The sequence below is a fragment of the Sparus aurata genome, chromosome 11 (genome assembly GCF_900880675.1).
Source record: "Sparus aurata chromosome 11, fSpaAur1.1, whole genome shotgun sequence".
NCBI lineage: Eukaryota > Metazoa > Chordata > Actinopteri > Spariformes > Sparidae > Sparus > Sparus aurata.
In genome coordinates, this window is record NC_044197.1 from 11,237,364 (window position 1) to 11,260,685 (window position 23,322).

Below are 23,322 nucleotides of genomic sequence, written 5' to 3' on the forward strand. Positions count from 1 at the left end.
TTTCTTTCTAAAGTGTATACAGAAAACCTTTAAGGGAAACTTTTATTTAGAATTCCCACCTGAGTCTGTGTGTGTTTGAGGTTCTTGGATGTGTATTTGTTAAAGTGCAGATGTTGATATTGGCACGACTCAATAACATTTTCCGACACTTCACCTTTAACATATTTTGGATTCTGATCAAATAAAACATTAACAGACAACTAATGAGTACTAATAACAACCGTTAGCTGCTAATAATGTACGAATATTTAACTCGACCACGTTTTATAACGGCTTCTGTGAAAACACTGATGTTCAAATCTAAATGAGGAAACTGTGGTTTCTGTGGTTTGTCACAGAATACAAACGAATATATCAGCAGGGTGTGTTGAGTAGATCCACATGGAACAAAACTTGCCTGGTGTCTTTGTGTTTTAGAGTAGAGGCTAATCAAGTGTTTGTGTACAAGAAGGTGAATCCTGCTGTAAGGAATACGAGGTAAACTAAAAGTTGTAGAGAGGAATCCTTCCAAAAAACATTTATTTTTACAAAGTTTTACACTTTGGTTTATGTATTGATTACAACAAATGAGATAAAACATAGGGTAGACACGTGTGAGGTGGGGAATAAAACAGTAATACTGCAATAATAAGCAGAGGTGGATCTCATCATTAGATGTCGAGATTCAGTTCCCGTCGGTCAGTTCGGCAGGAAGAAACATTCGTATCCTTCATTTGTTTGTTCATTCAGTCACGTTTCCGGTACGTCGTTTAGCGGTGAATCATGGAATGCACAGTTCTCAGCTCCTCGTTCTCCAACGATCGTGCTAACGGTCAACATAACACTGTAGTTCAAGGCAAATACATAGCTGCAACTTCATGATTATGTGTACTTTTAAACAACACAACAGTTAACAGCTGAAGCATGCAAGCCAAGAATGAGTGACTGACTGAACGTGAACACCAGGAGAGGAATCAGTGAACGAGATGAACCAATATAGGAAGCCAGCGAGCTACGAACAAAATGAAATGTTTTTCTTTCATGGAAACGGTTGCTATGCTTTCCTGTTTCTCATTGGCTAAAATTCGACGACAGTATCCTAGACTCAGCATACGATTGGCTGGCCCTCAGTCCTCTTCATCACTCTGATAACTAAACAGTGAACAACACAGCGACTAGTCTGTGAGAACGAAAAAATGAATGAGAGAGAAGTGAAACGTGGGATCAGGTCAGTTCGTTAAAGAGTCGTTCCTTCGAACTGATTCGATTCACCGACACATCATTAATAATGAGCGAGGTGGACAGTATACTCAACATTATGAGTATTATGAATTTGCCAGTTTGAACAGGTGAGTTTGAGGTGGGATTTGAACAATGTTGTGGTTTTTGAGGTGCTGCCTGGGGGAATTTGGTCACCTTTTGGACAGAGTCAGGCTCACAGGGGACTTCTGGGAATGACTCATAGAAGACAGACATGTAGGCACTTGCTAGCATAGAAACATCAGGCTGCAACGACCCCATGTACAACTCTCTTTTAAGGTGATGGTTTTGTTCTGTAACACAGCTGACAGAGAAGACTGCAGCTGTGGCATCTGATGATGCAGCGCCCACTAATGGTCAACAAGCAGAGAAACTATAACATGGCCATGGGGCTGTCTGCTGAGTATAAAGACTTGCTAACTAGGCAGCATCAGCTTGCATTTGTACACAATAAATACTACATTTGTTGATTTACCTTATTATAGATTTGTAGAGGGAAAACAGTGAATAATGTAGTCAGATCGGTATAATGCTGCAAACACTGGATATATTGATTATAACAAATGTGAATGTGTTACTTATTACATGCCAAATTCAAGTTGAAAACAGAGTGTAAAAATAGTGTATTCTACTGCATATTATATTACATGTTTTTATTATGACAGCAATATTAAAGTATTGCTGCATGTGAATGTTCCTTCTCCCCTACACGTTCAAATTGCATTTGTTTCATAACCGTGAGAACACTAATGCTCATATCTGACAGTGGAAACTGTGGTTTTTATGGCTCACCTCGTCTGAAGATTACAAAGCAATGTCTCAGATGCCTGTGGCAAGTATTTCTACAAAGTGGCACAAACACTTTATTTGAATGGGTGTGCATAAGACACTGTCATAATGATGAATGAGTCTGAATGTTTTTTGACAAACAGATGGTAGCATATCACCAGAGAAAGCATTAACTATGGCTGCTGTTCGCTAGTTAGCTCAATTAGCCATGAAGCTAGCAGTCCGGACTTGGAGCTCAGACAACCACTGGAGTGTTGTTATTTACACCCCTAAGCACAGTAGTGATGGGAATTCCGGCTCTTTAAAGAGAGCCGGTTCTTATGGCTCGGCTCACTAAAAAGAGCCGGCTCTTTCGGCTCCCAAGTGGCTCCTCAGATTTTTGTGTTGCTTTAATTAATTTATTACCAAAAATAATGAAACATGGTGTGTAAAATGAATTACTAATGTACAAAACATACATTATATCAAATGTTTATTATTTATATGGCTTATTATACTCAACATGGAACAGAGTGCTACAAAAAATAAAATTTACAGTACATAGCCTTTTGCACAAACTGTGTCATAGAGCTCTGGTTGTAGGTGGAGGTGGTTGTGGTGGTGTTCTTAACACACTGTAGACGCTGCAGCAGCAACAACAGTTGCAGCAGACAAACTGGCACTTTCATTAGCAGCAGGTCCACTTGCTTGTCTTTTTTCTTCAAACTGCACTGATGAATGTACAGTTCTAATGTGCCTGTGCAGGTTATTTGTAGAGCCTGCTGCATGAGATTTTAACCTTCAATACTCCACACTCAATTTTACTGCGTTTCCTGCCGTCACTCACCTTTCCAACGTGTTGTCTCTGTAGCTCTGTCTCTCTCTCACTAAGCCCCGCCCCTCCTGCTCAGTTCGGACACACAGACGGCACCACACATCGTGTAGTTGACCAATCACGTGCGGCTTGAACAGAAAAAAAAGAGGAAAAAAAAAAAAAAAAAACGGCTCCGGCTCCCAGACAGGAGCCGGCTCCGATCGTTCACTTCAAAGAGCCGGCTCTAAGAGCCGTTTCGATCGCGACCGACACATCACTAGAGCACAGGAGCTTTGGATCTGGGTCAGGACTAGCTGGTTAGCCTGCTAACTTCCGGATATCTTTGCAAGACAATAAATAGATGTCCGGTTTGTCAAAAACTAACTAACTAAACTTAGAACAAAAACTACTGTGCAGATGTCCATGAGACTTTGATGGAGGCTGAGTCTTGTTCCAGAGTAGACACCATTAACTTTTGGTGCTGATCCGGATTGAGAGACAGATCCAGGACTTTTTTCTTACCTTCTTCATTGAAAGTGAAACTCTCGCCAGAAAACAACCGAGGCTTTATTTGCGATTGAATATGAGTCAAACCTTCGTGTAAAAGCATAATTACGATGAAAGAGGCACTTTTAAGATTTACCGTATTTGCGTTTTCGGCCACGTTCATTTTGAAACTTTGCTCGTAGCATCACCAGGGTCTCTACTCATGAACACGAGCATTGAGAACATTGTTTGTGTACACAGAGTTTATGAAAAAGAAGGTTTTTAAACTACTCACGTTAGCTGCTGCATCTCTGAACTGCTCCTCAAGCGTGCCTGTCAGGTGGCACTCGGGGATCGACTCTATTTGCCTGCCATGACGGCTGCGCGCCCGAGATGCAGCAGCTAACGTGAGTGCTCAATGCAGGGCCCTGACTGATGGCAGAGGCCACCATGCAAGGTCCCAACTGCACATCAGGAGCAATTTGGGGTTCAGTATCTTGCTCAAGAATACTTTGACATGCAGCTCAGCTCAGCTCAGAGCTGGGATTTGAACCAGTGACCTTCTGATCACTGACCTGCTCTACCCGCTAAGCTACAGCTGCCCCAAGCTTGCAAATTGAAAAGGTTTATTTTCTTGGTACTGTGGAGGTGGTAGACAGAATAACAGTTACAGAATAATCTAGCACCGGCGTTGTGGGGAGACCGGGATTAAGTGGTCACCCAGCGATGAGGTGATGAAGAGCAGGTGCGCCACTCCGCTGTTGTCGCCACACCTCTAACCACACACATGGAGGAAGAGCAGGTGAGGGAGAAAAGGGAGGGGGAAGAAGGCAGACAGGAGGAACATAGGAAACAGAACAAAATACAAACCGGCTGTCATCGCAGCATCATGACACCGTTGTTTTTTTGTTATTTATTTGTATGTAGGTATGTGAGAATGTTGTGTGCAGAACGTCAAGTGTCAAGCGTCATTTTGAGACGAAGCACAAGAAGACTTTCAAAGACCAAGCAGACAAAGCAGAGTCAATTAAACATGCTGTGTCGCTCACAGGACAGAAGCAAGCTATCGCATTGCGCATTGCATTGCAAAGCATGGGAAGCCGTTTACAGTTGGCAAATTTATTAAGGAGGCTATCCTCAGTTGCTCAGATGCTCTTTTTGAAAGCTTGCCAAATAGAGAAACAGCTAGAAGTGTTCAGCAGTACGTCTTTTAGTCCTGCTACTGCTACTTTCATGTCACTAACTCTGCCCGAACGTTCAGAAGGCCCATTCAAGCGAATGGAGCATTCTACAGTATTAAGAAGAGCCGTGTGATAAAAAATAATAAAACACTGTCTTGACAGTCCTCTAAACATCTTCAGTTGAGGCTGCCCAATGTTGTCCCACCATTAGATTTGCATTCTATCTGCCCTCTCATCTGTCCCCTGAAATGGTTGCCAGGTTTGTGCACAAGCTGACATTGCTAACGGTAGCTGGCATTGATAACGTTAAATTAATGGCTAGCTAATGTTGCTAATGTTTGCTAGCTAACATTAGGGTGTTACAATATGCTGAGCCCATGCTGTAGAACTCAGCCATTCTGATATTGTTTTCCACAAACTGGCAACAGAGATACCACATGATACCAACGATGGTATACTAGTGGCTGACAAAGCTCGTTAGAAGCTGGAACCAACTGTCCGAATTCTTACAAAGAGATTAAAAAAACAATAATTTTGGACCCAATAAACATTTTTAAATAATTTGTAATCGTAATAACATTAAGGAAAAATGATAGGCCTACTTTTTAGCTCTGTGGCTGTTTTAGTTTTTTTTTAAATGATTGCATGCAAATGTAATCAATATGACCTTTAATGAGCTCGAGTTTGATAACTGTGACTGTGAGAACATCAATGCTCAAATGTGCAGATCGAGCCTGTGGTTTCTGCTGCTTGTCAAGATACTTAAACAATTCCAAGAAACAGTTTTGGGTTGTGGGTTATGTCACTTATATCCAAACCAAAGAACATTGGTGGTCGGCTTTTGTTTTTCTCTGACTCAGTTTATCAAGCCAAAGAGCATTTGATGTGGATACATACCATAGTTATGAGCAAAATAAAGAAAAGGGAAAAAAGGAGGAGCAACATGGACCAAAATTAATTGGATAATAGGTTGGTTAATAGGATAAAACCGTTCTTCTGTAACATATATTTCGTTCTCATTTCATAAACACATACTTGTTTGGGGCAATATACACAGTCAGTTTAAACACATGTAAATTACTGATGAGTCATGATTCTCCTTTTTACCTCTAGCTGTCAGTCAATGATCACATGACTTTTGCTTTGGTTTCCTGTTCGTTTTTTGGTGCGACCTCGCAGTTGCAAAGGCAAAAAGCCCAGGGTCCCAGCTAAAAAGAAGATTCATAACAAAGAAAATGTTCAGGTCCTCCATTAAAAGTCCTGCGGTGAAGTTGTGTCCAGACAGTGAGGATGAGATTCAACCAAAATACAGAGGTTGACAGGGACTGTGCCAGGGAAAAATGTATATGTTGAATAGTTGGGTTAAACTCATTACATGCTGATTGAAATGTGTGAATGTGCTCCTGCCTGAATCACATGGTTTATATTTACCACAACATGACCGCGATGCTTCGTCTCTTTACTGGCCACATGAACTCGTAAGACAATTAAAAGCTGCACCAACCTCACAGAGGATGTGGCTAAAGAAGTCGAGATGAAGAGCACGAAAAACCACAGGGTCGCTTATCGATCCATCTACTTTTGGCCAATAAAATGGGGATCTTTGAGACCCCCAGAGACAACAGCTTGACTTGTCTGCTAGCATGATGCAAGCTCTGCACAAGCTTCTGCTCTGTCATCTTCTGGCATGTCTGGGACTTAACGGTAAGATAAACTACTCTGGTTAATAAGTCTTAGGTCTACAAATGCAGGGTCGTGTAGTAACGAGTTACAAGTAATGCACAGGAGTAGAATGTTTTTGTTTATTTGAAGAGAGAGTACTTTTCGAAAGTAAGTTCCAAGTGGACTTTTGACCCTGATGAATGGTGATGAAAAAAAACATAAAAAGAGGCAGCTTTATCTTGTCATGGTTCCTCAGGATGTGGTTGTTGTCAATAGAGATGCACCGATCGATCGGCAACCGATCGCAATCGGCCGATAATGCCCCTATCGGTTTTGATCGGAGTTCTCAAAATAGATCACATCAGGCCGATCAGATGACGTTGAAGTATAAAGACAGTGCATTAACTGCATGCTGGGAGGGAATTTCATGGCTGCCGTTGCCCCGCACTTTGGCCTTGATGCCCCGTGAAAAAAAAACTCAGCGTACGGCCACAGTGGCCTCTGTGCCCCGGGCCCGGTAAGCGTAGCGAGCTTGCCCTGAATTACAGCCACCTGAGTGCACAGTAGTCACTCACAGTAACTTCAGTGAGTCCGCGGTTCGCGCAGGTGGAGTCTCATCATCACGATGATCTCACGTGAAAGCCTCTCAAACAGCAGCAGCGTCTCAAAACAGAAGAACGAAACTTACAGCAGCGAGCGAGCGCAGCCGGTTTTGACATGATACGTAACTAACTTATGTGGTAGGATTTAGTCCGGTAAAGTTGGAAATATATTCACAGATTCGAACTTCCCGGATCAATAACTCATAAGTGAAACCTTGTTAAAACACAAACGACGACTCTTTTCTACCATAGTAAGGAAGACAACGAGCTACAACCGTATGTTAATTAAAACGAGCGGCTGGACATTAACTCTGGTCTGTATGATCAGCCGGCTGTGAGACGAGGGCGCAGGGACCGTCTACAAAGTGCAACACCGAAAAGAGAAACTACAAAAAATTCAATAACTTAACTATTATTCAGAGTGTAGTGTCACCAAAATCACTCCACACATCAGTGGTCTCCTGCTGGTTATTCTACATTTTTTTGTTTGGAAAAAATGTGCTTTGCCATAATTTTGGGGAATTTCTATCAGGAGAAATATTCAATAACACTAATATTCAGTGTGGTGTCACAAAAATCACCTCACCCTAACCCTACTTAACAAAAACTACTTTCTAATGTAACTTTAACTTGATTTTGGTATAAAAAAATGTTTTAATACACAATCCATGTCTTATTATAAATTAGGATGTTATGGTATCAGTCTGAAAGGTAAATCAACACATTTTACCCAGTGGCATTTGAGCCCTGTCATGTGACCTTGGTGCCCCTGAAAAAAAAAGTGAAGGCCAAATGGACTTGCCCCTAAAATGACAAAATTCCCACCCTGGCTGCATGCATTCCCACTAGTAAGCTACAGTTTCTCTATGTAAGCTGAGTCCAAGTTGTCTCTAAGAGAGTCTCTAGAGTGTGAAATATTGCACATTGCCTCAGCCTGCAATAAAACGGTGGTCAATTCATTATACTTTCTCATCTCCTAATTTTTATACTTAATAATACAATGTCAATGTTGTGTAAGAAGAATCATTAATTAAATATATGAAAGTTACACAAGACAACAATATAGAAACATTTATGGATTTGACGCTGTGATCGGTGATCGGCAATATCGGGATCGGCAGATACTGCTTTCGGTGATCGGTGATCGGCCCCAAAAATCCTGATCGGTGCATCTCTAGTTGTCAACTGTTGGGCCCTGTTCACCAGTACTGCACCACAGAGGCACCCAGTACTTACAAAAATACTTAGATAAACTTCTTTCGTCTTTTCGTAAAATGTTCCTATAAAGTTTCCATGGTAACCTCCTGTGAACTTTAAACACCAGTAGGAACCTGTGGGTATTGTGGGCTACATGTTCTTATTCACAAAATGAAATTACTCAGTTAACACCAGAGCATTACACTCTAAGCCCCCGGCTGTCTTATAAAGTGCTGCCCAACAGACTTTTAAAACCTCCTCTAACCTCTGCAAGCTCACTTAAGTCAGTTGCACACAGGTTATAATATAGTTAGCCGGCTAATGTAAGCTGTGTTACTAATTTAATATGTACCATTAATCTTTGATGTTATCATAATGACATTAACTTACCTTGTGGTCTGTTGGACATTTAAATAGACAGCTTCAAAGATCAGTTTACCTGATGTAATGCCAGCTTTACATTAAACATTAAAGTCACTTTCATATTAAGAACCAATTACATTCAGACTATATACAGAGTTGGAATGGAAAGTAACTTGTATTTTGAGTATTTTTTTAACCTGGTACTGTTACTGTCAAACCACATCAACCAAAACTTGTCTGGTGTCTTTGAGTTTTAGAGTAGAAGCAATCCAAGAGTGTGTGTACAAAAACATAAATCCTGCTGTAATTATATTGCACAACTAGACTTAATATCTACTTAGTGGATTTATAAAGGCATAAGAGGTGAGTTTGAAACTTTGGTTTTTTGTTTGGATACAACAAATGACATAAAAAAATGTATCAGTGGACTTCTGAGGTGCTGCTAGGTGGATCTTTTCATCTTTTGGACAAAGTCAGGCTCACAGGGGACTTCTGGGAATGACTCATAGTAGACAGACATGTAGGCACTTGCTAACATAGAAACATCAGGCTGCAACGACCCCATGTACAACTCTCTCTTAAGATAATGTTTTTGTTCTGTAACTCAGCTGATAGCGAAGACTGCAGCTGTGGCATCTGATGATGCAGCGCCCACTAATGGTCAATAAGCAGAGAAACTAACTTCTTTAAGAAAAATGTATGAGAGTATGAGTGTATTTTTACTGCATATTGTATTACATGTTGTTATTATAAACAAATGGGTAGCTTATCACCAGAGTTATTTGCTTCCACATATGTGGATGTTTCCTGTAAAACCGCTCAGGTAGGGAAAGACTTGTTGAGAATATTGATTGGAGTTTTAAATTAGCCAATTATAAAAGCTAAAATAAAAGTAGCCATGAGTATTAAATGAAAAATACGCCTCCCGCCCTGCAGCTAGGTATAGTAGTCTCTGCCCAACCATGAGCTCCCAGTGAACACAGCCAACTAAAGGTATAATTTGTAGAATACAGCCAGAATTCAAAGCTCCGAAAACACAAGGGGCAGCATATCACCAGATTAACCAACAACTGCACTTTGGTAGCTGTCCTTTGCTATAGTTAGCCACCATTAGTGAATTAGCTTATGGCTCAGTAAGTTCTGGAGCCAAAGGTCCAAGAGTTTGTCTGAACCTGGGCCTTAGATTACAGGGGAAGTCACCACGAGTGACAAGGCCCAGTTTGGATTTGGGAGCCTGACATTAGAATGAACACAGAGAACTGGATCTGAACGCAGCCTCCAAGATACACGAGGTCAGTTTGTCAACAGGGGACAGTCTGACCAAGACTATGACTTCAGGGGACAACAAAACAAAACAAATACATTTTTGAACAACAGCAGTTTTCATCAAATATGATTCTGGTCGATTAAAAACATTAACAGAATCTTCACACATGTTCTTAAATTATTGAATTAATTATTGAAAAGTCACTTAATCAATAGGCTGAATGTGTCTTAAATACAGAAAAGCAAAACAAGTGAGTGGTGAAGGACATGAATAGTAAGAAGCAAAGTAAGAGGAGGAAGAATTAATTTATGTCTTATACATTAAATGTTATACTGGTCAGGCACTGATCGCATAAAGTATACACTTCAGCTGATAAACAAGGTGTAGATGCAAAGATAACACAAGTTGCAAACGTTTGCATTTTTTATTGCACACAGGACATGGTTAGAAGACAAGGTAAAATAGATCATAATCACAAATGCAAATGAAGCAAAATTCTGTTTAAAAGGTTGGTCTTTGCAGCCCCAAGAGGCCATCATGCTGGCCCTGCACAAACTTCTGCTCCTTCATGTTCTGACATATCTCGGACGAAATGGTAAGCTGATAAAATTGCTCCTTAATGCAAAGCAAAATAAAAAAAATGTTGCCAACATTGTTTTCTCTTTCCTTCTTCTGAAGACACAAATGGCATTTTAATTGTTCTTCGTCCCTGGATCGACCAGATTCTTAAGGAAAATGGTTGTTAAATGTAACAACTTTACATAAAGCTATGCTGCAGCGTACCTTCATTGTGTTTAGGAGGTGTAGTTATGTCTAAGTCGCTCTGTCAGTGTTTGCTCCTTAACTCAAAGCTAAATTAAAAAAAAATAATAATCAAATCTTTTCTTCTTTTAAAATGGCATCTTTAGTTATTTCAGTAACATATCCACAAACTGTCTTTGGGTGAATTAGATGTAAGATACAGTAGAGCTACTGTAACTGGCTTGTGTCGGAAAATATACATTCATGTGACTTCAGTCAGAGAAGCAGGTCAGTGATGAACACTGTCTTGTTAACAGAGACTTTATTACAGAAAGGCACATTATTAGGGAAGCAGCTTTTTGAAAAGATTAAAAAACAGTGAACGTGTGAATGAACAGAGGAAGGAAAAGAGCTTTATAAAGATTTAAACAATATCATTATTATAATTGAATTTACTGTATAGCTCGACGTCTCCTTAGCATAAAGGTAAGTAAGCTAAACAGAGTGAAGGGCCTCTTATAATGTTGAACAGCTATGAGACGTTTAGATATATGATAAAAATAACAAAAATCACATCTCAGTTGGTGCATTGACTCTAATTCAATGATTAATGAGAATAAATAAATCCTACAGCAAAACACCTACATTAGGACAAGACAAAAGAGCATCATGCTCATTCAAAAATGAAAGGTTCCCAATGATGTTGTAGATATTTTTAAAAATAACATGTGTATATATTTAAAATAGGGCCTTTTAGTTACTGTGTGTATGTCTCTGGTCTACAGTAACCTGGGGTTCAGCTAGACTGTCACACAATTCAAAGCAAAGATGGAAGTTTCTGTGTGGAGATCCACACCAAAGAATGCATCTTTGTTAAATTCATCCAAATAAAGTTTACTTAATATTAAAATGTCAATTTAGTATTCAAAAGCAGGGAGAGATACACCGAAGGCCAAGAAAAACAAAATACAGACATTAAAAGTCAATGCTGACAAAGACAACAGAACAAAAAGGATGGTTAACATGATTGTGTTAGTACATTAATAGATGCATGTGACCTTAACAATAACAAGTAAAATCCAAATCTACAAAAAAAATGGATTAATAAACAATCAAATGCCTCATGTGGAACCTCTAAAAACTATGTGGAATAAAAATATTCATACACAGAGAAACAGGGTAGCATAAAAAGTGTCATTAATACAAAATGGAGGCAAATATAAAAGTTGAATGACATGAAGGAAAGAAGACAGATAGTGGAGACATGTCACGTATGTCAAAGTTCCTTCCCTGGATCAGAGAGGTGTTAAACAGTTAGTTAACTCTGGTACGTGCAGCAAAATCGTGAGGATCCAACACAAGACACAACAAACTTATATTGTGAGCCTCTAATGGCAAGTCCAACAGCCTCGGTCATAACAAAAATGTCCTTTCCATAAGTGTGTAAACAAATAGCCTGTAATACGTCTTTTATGTCTTTTATGGTCATTTTGTACTGTAACATGCAGCAAAGATAGTGAAGACGCAAACGCAAGACACTCAAGAGGCAGGCAGGGTAAAAAACATTGAGGTCAAGTACAAAAAATAAATGAACTACAAACCAAAGAAGCACAGAGAATATAGACAGGAACACAGGAGACAACATGGGGAAACAAAGCAGAGGAGAGAAAGAGAGAAAAGAGAGAATTACAAAATAAAACAGGAAATAATTCAACCAAAAACACAAACCAGGACTAACTAAAAAATCCTACAGGGAGTTTGGCTTCACCATACACTTATTTCATTGTAGAGATATAAAATGGGATTTAAATTAATAAAGTGCATTTCTTCTTTTTCGAATGTTCACTTGAGCTCAACACAAACTCAACAGTGTTCTTGAAAGGTTGTTCTTTCCCGCTGAGTTTTCTGTTGTCAATGTACTTCATCATCTGTCCCTCCAAAAGTGGCAATAAGTACACTCATCAACATTTAATACATTTATACATATATATATTTTAATCCAACACTGCTGAGAAAATCTGCAGAACACTTCACTAGAAAACCACATTGTTTCTTAAGAATTCTTTTGAACTCAAACCTGATGTAACACGCTGAGTAAGAACTTTCTCTCTGCCTATCATTAATGACTTGAATGTATTTGCTTTTCAGGCAATATGAACTTTAAAGGCATACTATGCAAGATTGATCCATTGCTGTTTGTAAAAACACAATTCAAAGGTGAAAGATACGTAGTGATAGGTTGAACCTCATTCCAAGATCATCAAAGACCGATGCTTTAGACATGAAAAAAAAATGGCATCTTCCTCAGTAGTTTTCAAAATTGTCGATGCCCAGAAACATCAAGTACTCAGAAAAATACTAAGAAAATAAGAAAATGCAGACTTTGTTCAACATACTCTACAGAGTTTTACCCACGTTACCCAGGTCAAATTGCTCATTTGGCTGGTTAATACTGATAGAGCGATAGCGATGACGGAAAGGTCAAAGGAAAACCAAAAACAAAGTCAAAGCTAGATGTCATCCTGCACCCAACATAGAAAAAAACAGTGAGGACTTCTCAGTGAACAACAGCTCTAGATGCTCACTGTATTTAGTGCTGTCTATACAAAATGGATACAATCTGACTGTTTTTCTCCAGCCTGCCGATGTGATGTTAACTCATTTTAATGTCTCTCCATTTTCTTCTCATGATTTTAGCACTTGGGAGTGAAATCAAAGGCGGGCATATTGCTCCACGGAACCAGTTGCTGTATATGGCCTCAGTGCAGACCAGAGAGGGACATTACTGTGGAGGCTCCCTCATCAGTGACAACTTTGTCCTCACTGCTGCACACTGTGCTAAACAGTGAGTTAAGTTTCATCTTCCTGAAATAGTTAATTTTCAGTTTAGAGTAATAAATTACATAAACTCACTTCTTTCAAAATAAAAGCATGATTTTTGGCTTTATTTTATTGTTGGCAAAACAACCTGAGAAAATCTACTGACAACCTCTCAATTCTAACTTTTTGCAGTCCACTGGTAAAGGTTGTTTTGGGCACCCACAATCTCAGAAACACTGGGACAGTGAGAACCATTGTGCAGAAATGCAAGCACCCTAATTATCAGCATCACAGAACCGGAAGTGACATCATGCTCCTCAAAGTAAGCATTTATTCTTAAAGCCCATTTGTCCCAAATGAGGTCTTGTATGTTTACAGTCAAATAAGACACATTTAAGCTTTTCTCTTTTTTTTTGTTCCTGTGAGTGTAAATGTCAAATTTGGCCGAAAGAAATGCCAAATTCAAATGTCCCTGAAATTCTAGCCAAGACACAGCACTATCAAAGCTGTTATATTGTAAAGTTAATTTTCATTTAATAGATTCATCCACTCCAACTTCTACTGATTGTTTTACTGAAGCCTGATGAAGAGTAAAACCATGTTCAGACACTGTTCGTTCCCACATTCTGGTTCTGTGTCTCCAGCTGTCTCAGAGTGTTCCAGTGGGTGGAACAATACAACGCATTCGACTTCCCCCTCCTAATATGAACCTCCGACCCGACCAAATGTGCCATGTAGCTGGATGGGGAGTGGCCGACACTGGTACACTCGTTGATGACCTGAGAGTGGTGGGTGTGTCTGTTGTCGACCAGAACGTCTGTAGACGGCAATGGAATGGGATTCCTGCCAATGTCATCTGTGCAGGTGGATATAAAACATCCAAAAGAGCCTGCCAGGTAAGTTTTCTATCTGTTTTTGGAAAGTTCAGGGACACATAACATTTTTTTGAATCAATATATCAAGATTTCCATTTTACAGGGTGATTCTGGAGGTCCTCTGGTGTGCAACGGGGTCGCTGCTGGTGTCGTATCTTTCGGCGATGAAGAGTGTAATGACCAACACTTTCCCAATGTCTACACAGACGTGTCCAAGTTCCGTCCCTGGATCGATCAGATTCTTAAGGAAAATGGTTGTTAAATACAACAACCTTGCACAAAGCCTTGCTTCAGCATACCTTCATTGTATTTAGGAGGTGTTGTTATGTCTAAGTCGCTCTGTCAGTGTTTGCTCCTTAACGCAAAGCAAAGTAAAAAATTGTTTCAAACATTGTTTTCTCCTTCTTTCTTTTGAAGACACAATTGGCATTTTAGTTGTTCTTCCAGTAACATATCCACAAACTGTCTTTGGGTGAATTAGATGTAGGATGTAGTAGAGCTACTGTAACTGGCTTGTGTTGAAAAATATTCATTCATGTGACTTTAGTCAGAGAAGCAGGTCAGTGATGAAAGATTTTACAGAAAGGCATATTATTAGAGAAGCAGCATGTTGAAGAGATTAAAAAACAATAAAAGTATGAATGAACAGACCAAAAAAAGTCCATTATGAAGATTTAAACAATATCATGATCATAATTGAATTTTCTGTTTATCTTGGCGTCTCCTTAGCATAAAGCTATGTAACCTCAGCAAAGTGAAGGGCCTGTTACAATGTCGAACAGCTATGATCTCTGTGATACAGGGTGGGTATGAAGTCATTTAAATAAATAAGAAAAACAACAAAAATCACATCTGAATTGTTGCATTGACGCTAATTTCAGTGATCAATGAGAATAAATGAATCCTACAGTAAATCACCTACTTTAGGACAAGGCTAAAGAGCATCATGTTCATTCAGGCAAAATAAAAGGTTCCCAATGATGTCATCGATATTCTTAAAAATAACATGTGTATCTATTTAAAACAGGGGCTTTTAGTTACTGTGTGTATGTCTCTGATCTACAGTAACCTTTACTTACTGTGTACATCTCTAGTCTACAGTATCCTGTAGTGCAGCTAGTCTGTCACACATTTCAAAGCAATGATGGAAGTTTCTGTGTCAAGTAGATCCACAGCAAAGAGCCATGTTGTTGCATCTACGTTAAATTCATCCAAATAAAGTTGACTTAATATTAAGTGTTTATTCAACTTAGTATTCAAAAGCAGGGAGAGATACAGTAAAGGCCAAGAAAAACAAAATACAGACATTAAGAGTCAACACTGACAAAGACAACAGAATAAAAAGGATAATTAACATGATTACCAGTACATTTATAGATGCATGTGACATGAACTACAACAAAAACATTGATAAATGAACAATCAAATGCCAATTACTCATGTGGAACCCTTAAAAGCTACGTGGAATAAACATATTTATATACAAAGCAACAGAGGTTAAAAAAGTCTCAGAAAAACAGTAAATACAGAAGTGTCATGAATACAAAATGGAAGCACAAATCAAAAGGTGAATGACATGAAGGGAAGAAGACAGAGAGTCATGTCACATATGTCAAAGATTCCTTCCGTGGATCAGAGAGCTCTTAAACAAAGTTAACTCTGTTACGTGCAGCAAAATAGTGAGGATCCAAACACAAGACACAACAAACTTATATTGTGAGCCTCTAATGGCAAGTCCAACAGCCTCGGTCATAACAAAAGTGTCCTTTCCATAAGGGTGTGAACAAATAGCCTGTATTTTACTTCCAAAGACCCTGTAATGGCAGAGTTCAGTCTTTAGAAAATGGAACAGACCTCCTTAAACTGCTCCACTAGAGACATACTCTCTGTCAAGACAAGCACAGAGAACACAGGCAGAAACACAGGAGATGACATAGGGAAACAGAGCCTAAAAGAGACAGAGAGAATTTATTTATTACAAAATAAAACTGAAAATAACTCAAACCACGACTAACTAAAAAAATCCAACGGGGAGTTTGGCTTCAGCGTATACTTTTATTGCGTTGTGGAGATATAAAATTGGATTTCAATCAATAAAACAAGTGCATTTCTTCTTTTTCCAATGTTCACTTTAGCTCAACACAAACCTAACAGTGTCACTGAAAGGGTTTTCTTTCCCACTGAGTTTTCTTTTGTCAATGTACTTAACTAATATTCTGTCCCTCCAGAAGTGGCAATAAGTACACTCATCAATGTTTAATAATTCTTTTAAATAATACTTTCAATCCCACACAGTTGAGAAACTCTGCAGAACATTTCACTAGAAAGCCACATTGTTTCTTAAGACTTCTTTTGAACTCAAACCTGATGTAACACGCTGAAAAGAGGAAAGTAAAAAAAACACTCTGCAAGATTTATTAAACCACAACTGACTAAGAATTGTCTCTCTGCCAATCATTAATGACTGGAATGTATTTGCTTTTCAGGCACTGTGGACTTTAATGGCATATTATGCAGCATTTATCCATTAATGTTAGTAAAAACACACACACGCACACACACACACACACACACAATAGTATGTTTTTGGCTGATTCAAAACAAATATGCACTCCAATATAGGCATAATAGTCACTACAACACTCAACGTCACATGGACCACGTAAGCAAGTCAGCAACAGACAGCAAAATTCAACAACACTAGCACTTAATAGAATAATGCTGTAGTGCCAAGACAGCTATTATTACAAATGAGAGTCACTTGTGTCAAACGGCAGTGCTTGGTGGTGTTCATATGTCTGCAACTTGTTGCATGTTGGTGCTCTACTGTAGAAATGATTCTGTACCTTCTGCCAACTGCTCTGCACTGGCTTCTCCTGAAGCACCAGTAGGACTGTCATCACCATCACCACCTTTGAATAGCAAACATATGCTTACAGTGTTTTTCCATACACTATAGTTCATACAGTAAGATAGTGTAGCCTATGTCTCACTTGATTTGCCCTTGTATTCATATACATAATAATGGAATGATTATATCCCATTTGTTGCACAAATAAACAATTTCAAAAACAGTAAATAAAAAAAAAGTTGCTTGTAAATCAGTGATTTTAAAATTCCAATCCTTATTTTAATTTCAAGGCCAGGGCCTAGTAGGCTACATATTTACACTGTGTAAAAGTGTACAGCCTCAAGGACCAAGAACAAGACAAGAACCAGTTTTTTTAACATAACTTACTTGCAGAAGCATCTTTTTTGTTAATGGCACCATGGATGGGGGGGGGGGGGCTGAATAAATTGGTCAATTTGAGGCATTTGGCCGCGTCATCCTCCAGCGCCTTTCTTTTTTTCTCTCTCTTTCCTCGGCACCGCCTTTTCTCTGTTTTTTTTACCCGGGTTGCGGTCCATCATCTAATCGTCGAAGCCTCGTCTCCTCTCCGGTCCGCTCACTACACACACACATACACCGCAGCAGGTACCAGACACACGTCACACACCCCCTCCTCCACACGCTGTCTGTGTGTCTGATACGGACTGTTGGGGCGGGTGTTAATCGAAACAAACCAATCGTCTTGTCCTCCTCACATGCTACTGGCCTGAGTGGCCTCTGATTGGCCTGGCCTGCCTCTCTGACTTAGAAAAAAAAGTCAGATAGCCGCGACGCCGGCTGACCGGCAGCCCGTTAAACAAATTAGAAAATTAAAAAAAATAAATAAAAAAAAGAGAGAGAGACACAGGCCAGCAGGCCAATCATAGGTTCTTCCTATGGCCAGTCCGGGCCTGATGCCCAGAAACATCAAGAACACAGAAAAATACTACGAAAATGAGAAAATACAGACTTTGGTCAACATACTCTGAAGAGCTTTTCCATTTGCTAAGTGGTCTAATGGAAGATGTCCAAAGAACTAAAGAAATAGATTTTTTTAAAAACGTGTAATGCAGGGGGAGGATTAACACTATGGCAACCAAAACATCTCTCTTAATTATAACATATAACTCATCTATAAAGCATTAATGAATGATTTGTTTGAACTTTTAATAAAGGGTGCCTCATTAGAAAGCTGAGGTATGTTACCCAGGTCAAACTGCCCATTGGCTGGCTGATACTGATAGAGCGATAGAGATGGAGACGAAGGCCAAAGGAAAACAAAAAAAACAAAGTCCAAGCTAGATGCCATCCTGCACCCAACACAGAAAAAACAAAGAGGACTTCTCAGGGAACAACAGCTCTAGATGCTCACTGTATTTAGTGCTGTCTATACAAAATGGATACAATATGAATAGTTATCACATGAACAAAAAAAGGAAAAATGTATAAAAGTGTCACACTGACAATGATGAGACCTACTAATCACATGATCAATGATGTTGCACAAACTTGCAAAATGAAATCGCAAAAAGGTTGTGGCCTGAAGTCAATATAAAGCAGATCAAACACTGTTGTATTAAAAGGGTCGACTTGACTGACAACCCATAAACAACAGGTTGAGTCTCCTGCCGCCATGATGCATGCTCTGCAGAAGTTTCTGCTCTTTCATGCTCTGACATGTTTTGGACGGAATGGTAAGTTGCTCAATCTGACTGTTTTTCTCCAGCCTGTCAGTGTGATGTTAACTCATTTTAATGTCTCTTCATTTTATTCTCATGTTTTCAGCACGTGGGAGTGAAATCATACACGGGCAAATTGCTCCACGAAACCAGATGTTGTATATGGGCTCAGTGTAGACCAGAGACAGACATGTGTGTGGAGGCTCCCTCATCAGCAAAAACTTTGTCCTCACTGCTGCGCACTGTGCTGATGGTAGAGAGTGAGTTACATTTTATTTTCAAGTTGTTTATTTCAATCTGAAGTTACATGAACTCACTTTTTCAAAAGAAATGTAAGACGTGTTTCTTTGTTTCAGTGTTGGCAAAACAACCTGAGAAAATCTACTGACAATCTCTCAATTCCAACTTTTTGCAGTCCACTGGTGAGGGTTGTTTTGGGCACCCATGATCTCAGTAAAACTGTGACAGTGAGAACCATTGTGCAGAGATGCAAACACCCTGATTATCGGCAGAAAACAACGGAAAATGACATCATGCTCCTCAAAGTAAGCATATATATTCTTTAAGCCCATTTGTCCCAGATGATGTGTCGTATGTTTACAGTCAAACTTATATGTCCCTGAAATTCTAACCAAGACACAGCACTATCAAAGCTGTTATAGTGTAGAGTTAACTTTCATTTAAAAGATCCATCAGCTCAAACTTCTAGTGATTGTTTGACTGAAGCCTGATGAACAGTAAAACCATGTTCAGACACTGTTCATATCTATATTCTGGTATTATGTCTCCAGCTGTCTCAGAGTGTTCCAGTGGGTGAAACAATACGACACATTCGACTCCCCCCTCCTAACATGAACCTACAACCCAACCAACTGTGCCGTGTAGCTGGCTGGGGAGTTACAGAAGTTGGTACAGGTGTTTATGACCTGAGAGTGGTGGGTGTGTCTGTCATCGACCAGAATGTCTGTAGACGCCAATGGTCTTGGATTCCTGCCAATGTCATCTGTGCAGGTAGTTATGGAACACTCAAAGGAGCCCGCTACGTAAATTTTCTGTCAATTTTTTGAAAGTTTATGAACACATTATATATTTTTTTGTATCAAAATATCAAGATATTTCCATTTTACAGGGTGATTCTGGTGGTCCTCTGGTGTGCAATGAGGTCGCTGCTGGTGTTGCATCCTACATAGGCTTACATAGGGGTTGTAGGGACGACCATTTCCCCAATGTCTACACAGACGTGTCCAAGTTCCGTCCCTGGATCGACCAGATTCTCAGTCGCAATGGTTGTTAAATGCAACAACCTCACACAAAGCATTGCTTCAGCATACCTTCATTGTATTTAGGAGGTGTAGTTATGTCTAAGTCGCTCTGTCAGTGTTTGCTCCTTAACGCAAAGCAAAATAAAAAAATGTTGCAAATATTGTTTTCTCTTTTAGGTAGTCCCCCCAGGAATCTGCAGAGAAAAAGTTTAAATTCCGTGGGGAGCAATTTTGATTCTGCGGAGAGCAATTCTTGATTCTGCGGCTTGAACGTTAAAATTCCCCAAACATTAAAAAAAACATACTTTCTTTTAAAAAACATACTTTTTTTAATGTACTAATGAATTAAGTATTCTCTTATGAAATTAATTGCAAAACCAGAACACTGCAAAACATTGTGGAACCTACTATTACTGGTTTTAAAATAATCAACATCAACATTTTCTTTGTCCCTGTTGGGCATATTTATTTGCAATATAAAAAGTGAAAAAACTTTTCACCAAACTATGGGAGAAGGTTTAGGAACTAGCAGTGAAACCAGTTCCTCTGAAGTTCTGGTGTCACTGCAGGAGAGCTGGTGTCAGTGAACACAGAACCAGACTGAGCTGCTCCTTAGAACATTTCTCTACACATTGAGTCAGCCTTCCTGCCGTGGAGTGATTGACAGCATGTGATTAACACGAGCTCGACAGCAGTCCAAATTGTGACTGTACATTCAGAGCTGCGACACGTTTGCTTGACGATGATTCAGGTGTTCTTCACTCACCTGGTGGATGGAAACTTGAGTATGTCGCTTCACTGCACGTTGATAATGAAGTTATTTTCATCATCAACGTGTACTTCTACTGTGAGTCTAGAGCCCAGTCTATCTGACAGTGACATCCAGCGGCCGGGATGAAAACTACATGCAAAATGTGATATTCTGCGGAGGGTCTTTGAATCCGCGGACGGCCGAGAAATATGGAGGACCAAACCTGACATAAGTATAAATAAATAAATAATTAAATAAATGCATAAATAAATACATAAATAAATAAATAAATGCATACATAAATACATAAATAAATACATAAATACATGCATAAATAAATGAATAAATAAATAAATGCTGAAATAAATGTATAAATAAATAAATAAAAGTATAAATACAAGAATAAACGCTTTTTATTTATTTATACATTTCTGTTCACCTACATTTATTTATTTCTGTATTTCTGTTCACCTACATTTATTTATTTCTGTATTTCTGTTCACCTACATATATTTATTTCTGTATTTCTGTGTCCATATGTAAATGAGGAGGTAGGAGGTCCTAACCTCAGTCAAGAGTATGATTGGTTACAGGAGTGTGCTCGATGAGAGTCTACTACTTCTGCCTTACTAGCAGCGCTGATTCCTGTACACTGTACAGGAAAGTTGCTGGCTACCAGCAAGCCCGCTCAGCTAACTGTTAGCTGCAGTTGTTGACATTTGTTCATGTAGCTCTGGTTTAGTTATGAATTTGACTGGCGTTCATTTTAACTTGCGAGGGTCCCAGGTGTGCTGGTGGTGTGGTTTGAGAATCCCGTCTGGAGAGAGAGGGGTCCTCAGCCATGTCCGCTAACAAGGAAAAACATTCTGCTCATCGCTCCAAGTCATGTATATGTGTATTCTAGACGAGCGCTACAGAGCACAAATCGTCCAAAAGTGCATGTTGTCGGTCTCATATCTTTGTCGTGAATGTCTGTACTCTCAAATAACTCATGGGTGGAACAGGCTGAGGCATTTGTTCACGCCGAGCGGCTCGAGAGCGGAGTGGAGACCCCTTTTAGCTCTTATGTTAGCTGTTAGCTGCTCGCTGTAGCGCAGCGTCCAGGCTACCTTGTGACACCGGTTACCATCAGGTATTTTTCATTCCGCACTGTTCAGATGGTCGCTTAAAGCCATCGTTCCGAGCCGTATACATCGTTATTAAGCTGAAACTAAATCGGTGTGAAAACTGTACACTGTCATACAGCCTGCTGGTCAAACAGTCTGCAGAGTACGTTGACATCCAGCCCGAGCTCAGCGTGAGGTCAATCAGCTGTGGCAAATCGTGAGACATCCAGATCAACCTGTGACACAAACACCAGTAGCGACAATAGTTAATAGGAAAGCCCAGACATGTATCTCACTCTCGGTGGTAACATGTATCAACAGTTAACCTGGACGCTATGCTCTTAGCGCTACAGCGAGCAGCTAAAAGCTAACTAGCAGCTAACTGCTAACAGCGGTGTCCACGCCGCTCTCGAGCCGCTCGTCGTGAACAAATGCTTAATACTGTTCCACACATGAGTTGTTTCAGAGTACAGAGATTCACGACAAAGATATGAGACCGACAACATGCACTTTTGGACGATTTGTGCTCTGTAGCGCTCGTCTAGCAGTGGTTTGCAAGTCGCAGCCCCGGCTTCTCCGTGTGGATAGAAGTGTTCATGCCACGTCAAAACGAATACACGTTTACATGACTTGGAGCGACGAGCAGAATGTTTTTCCTGGTTAGCGGACATGGCTCTCCAGACAGGATTCTCAAACCACACCACCAGCACATCTGGGACCCTCGCAAGTTAAAATGAACGCCAGTTAACCTGTCACACTGGTCGAGGCCATTAAGCTAACTGGAGCTGTTTTACAACGTTACAGAGAGCGAGGCTTGAGATCAGGAATCGTTTGCTTTTGTCTGGCTCTCCGATTTGACCAATCATGCTCTTGACTGAGGTTAGGACCTCCTACTTCCTCATTTACATATGGACACAGAAATACAGAAATAAATATATGTAGGTGAACAGAAATACAGAAATACAGAAATAAATAAATCTAGGTGAACAGAAATACAGAAATAAATACATGTAGGTGAACAGAAATGTATAAATAAATAAAAAGCATTTATTCTTTTATTTATACTTTTATTTATTTATTTATACATTTATTTCAGCATTTATTTATTTATTCATTTATTTAGGCATTTATTTATTCATGCATTTATTTATTTATACATTTATTTATTTATTTCAGCATTTATTTACGTATTTATTTATTTATTTATTTATTTATTTATGTATTTATTTATGCATTTATGCATTTATTTATTTATTTATTTATTTATACTTATGTCAGGTTTGGTCCTCCACAGTTGCTATGCTTTCCTGTTTCTCATTGGCTAAAATTCGACGACAGTATCCTAGACTCAGCATAAGATTGGCTGGCCCTCAGTCCTCTTCATCACTCTGATAACTAAACAGTGAACAACACAGCGACTAGTCTGTGAGAACGAAAACATGAATGAGAGAGAAGTGAAACGTGGGATCAGGTCAGTTCGTTAAAGAGTCGTTCCTTCGAACTGATTCGATTCACCGACACATCATTAATAATGAGCGAGGTGGACAGTATACTCAACATTATGAGTATTATGAATTGGCAAGTTTGAACAGGTGAGTTTGAGGTGGGATTTGAACAATGTTGTGGTTTTTGAGGTGCTG

The 23,322-nt window shown here is 39.4% G+C and overlaps 1 protein-coding gene, 1 long non-coding RNA gene and 1 pseudogene across 2 annotated transcripts; 2 read left to right on the forward strand and 1 right to left on the reverse strand.

The window, feature by feature from the left end:
- Positions 1 to 6,134: 6,134 nt before the first annotated feature.
- LOC115591195 (granzyme B-like) lies at positions 6,135 to 14,408 on the forward strand. Its single transcript, XM_030432954.1, has 5 exons — positions 6,135 to 6,192; positions 13,018 to 13,165; positions 13,333 to 13,462; positions 13,785 to 14,036; positions 14,119 to 14,408. The coding sequence occupies exons 1-5, from the start codon at positions 6,135 to 6,137 to the stop codon at positions 14,275 to 14,277; spliced, it is 747 nt and encodes a 248-aa protein (XP_030288814.1). The 3' UTR covers positions 14,278 to 14,408.
- Positions 14,409 to 15,241: 833 nt separating this feature from the next.
- LOC115591198 (uncharacterized) lies at positions 15,242 to 17,523 on the reverse strand. Its single transcript, XR_003985922.1, has 3 exons — positions 17,254 to 17,523; positions 16,862 to 16,927; positions 15,242 to 15,963 (listed from the first exon to the last, which is right to left on the reverse strand). It is a non-coding gene; the product is annotated as an uncharacterized LOC115591198 (long non-coding RNA).
- Positions 17,524 to 18,520: 997 nt separating this feature from the next.
- On the forward strand, positions 18,521 to 19,857 carry LOC115591535 (granzyme B(G,H)-like; annotated as a pseudogene).
- Positions 19,858 to 23,322: the final 3,465 nt, after the last annotated feature.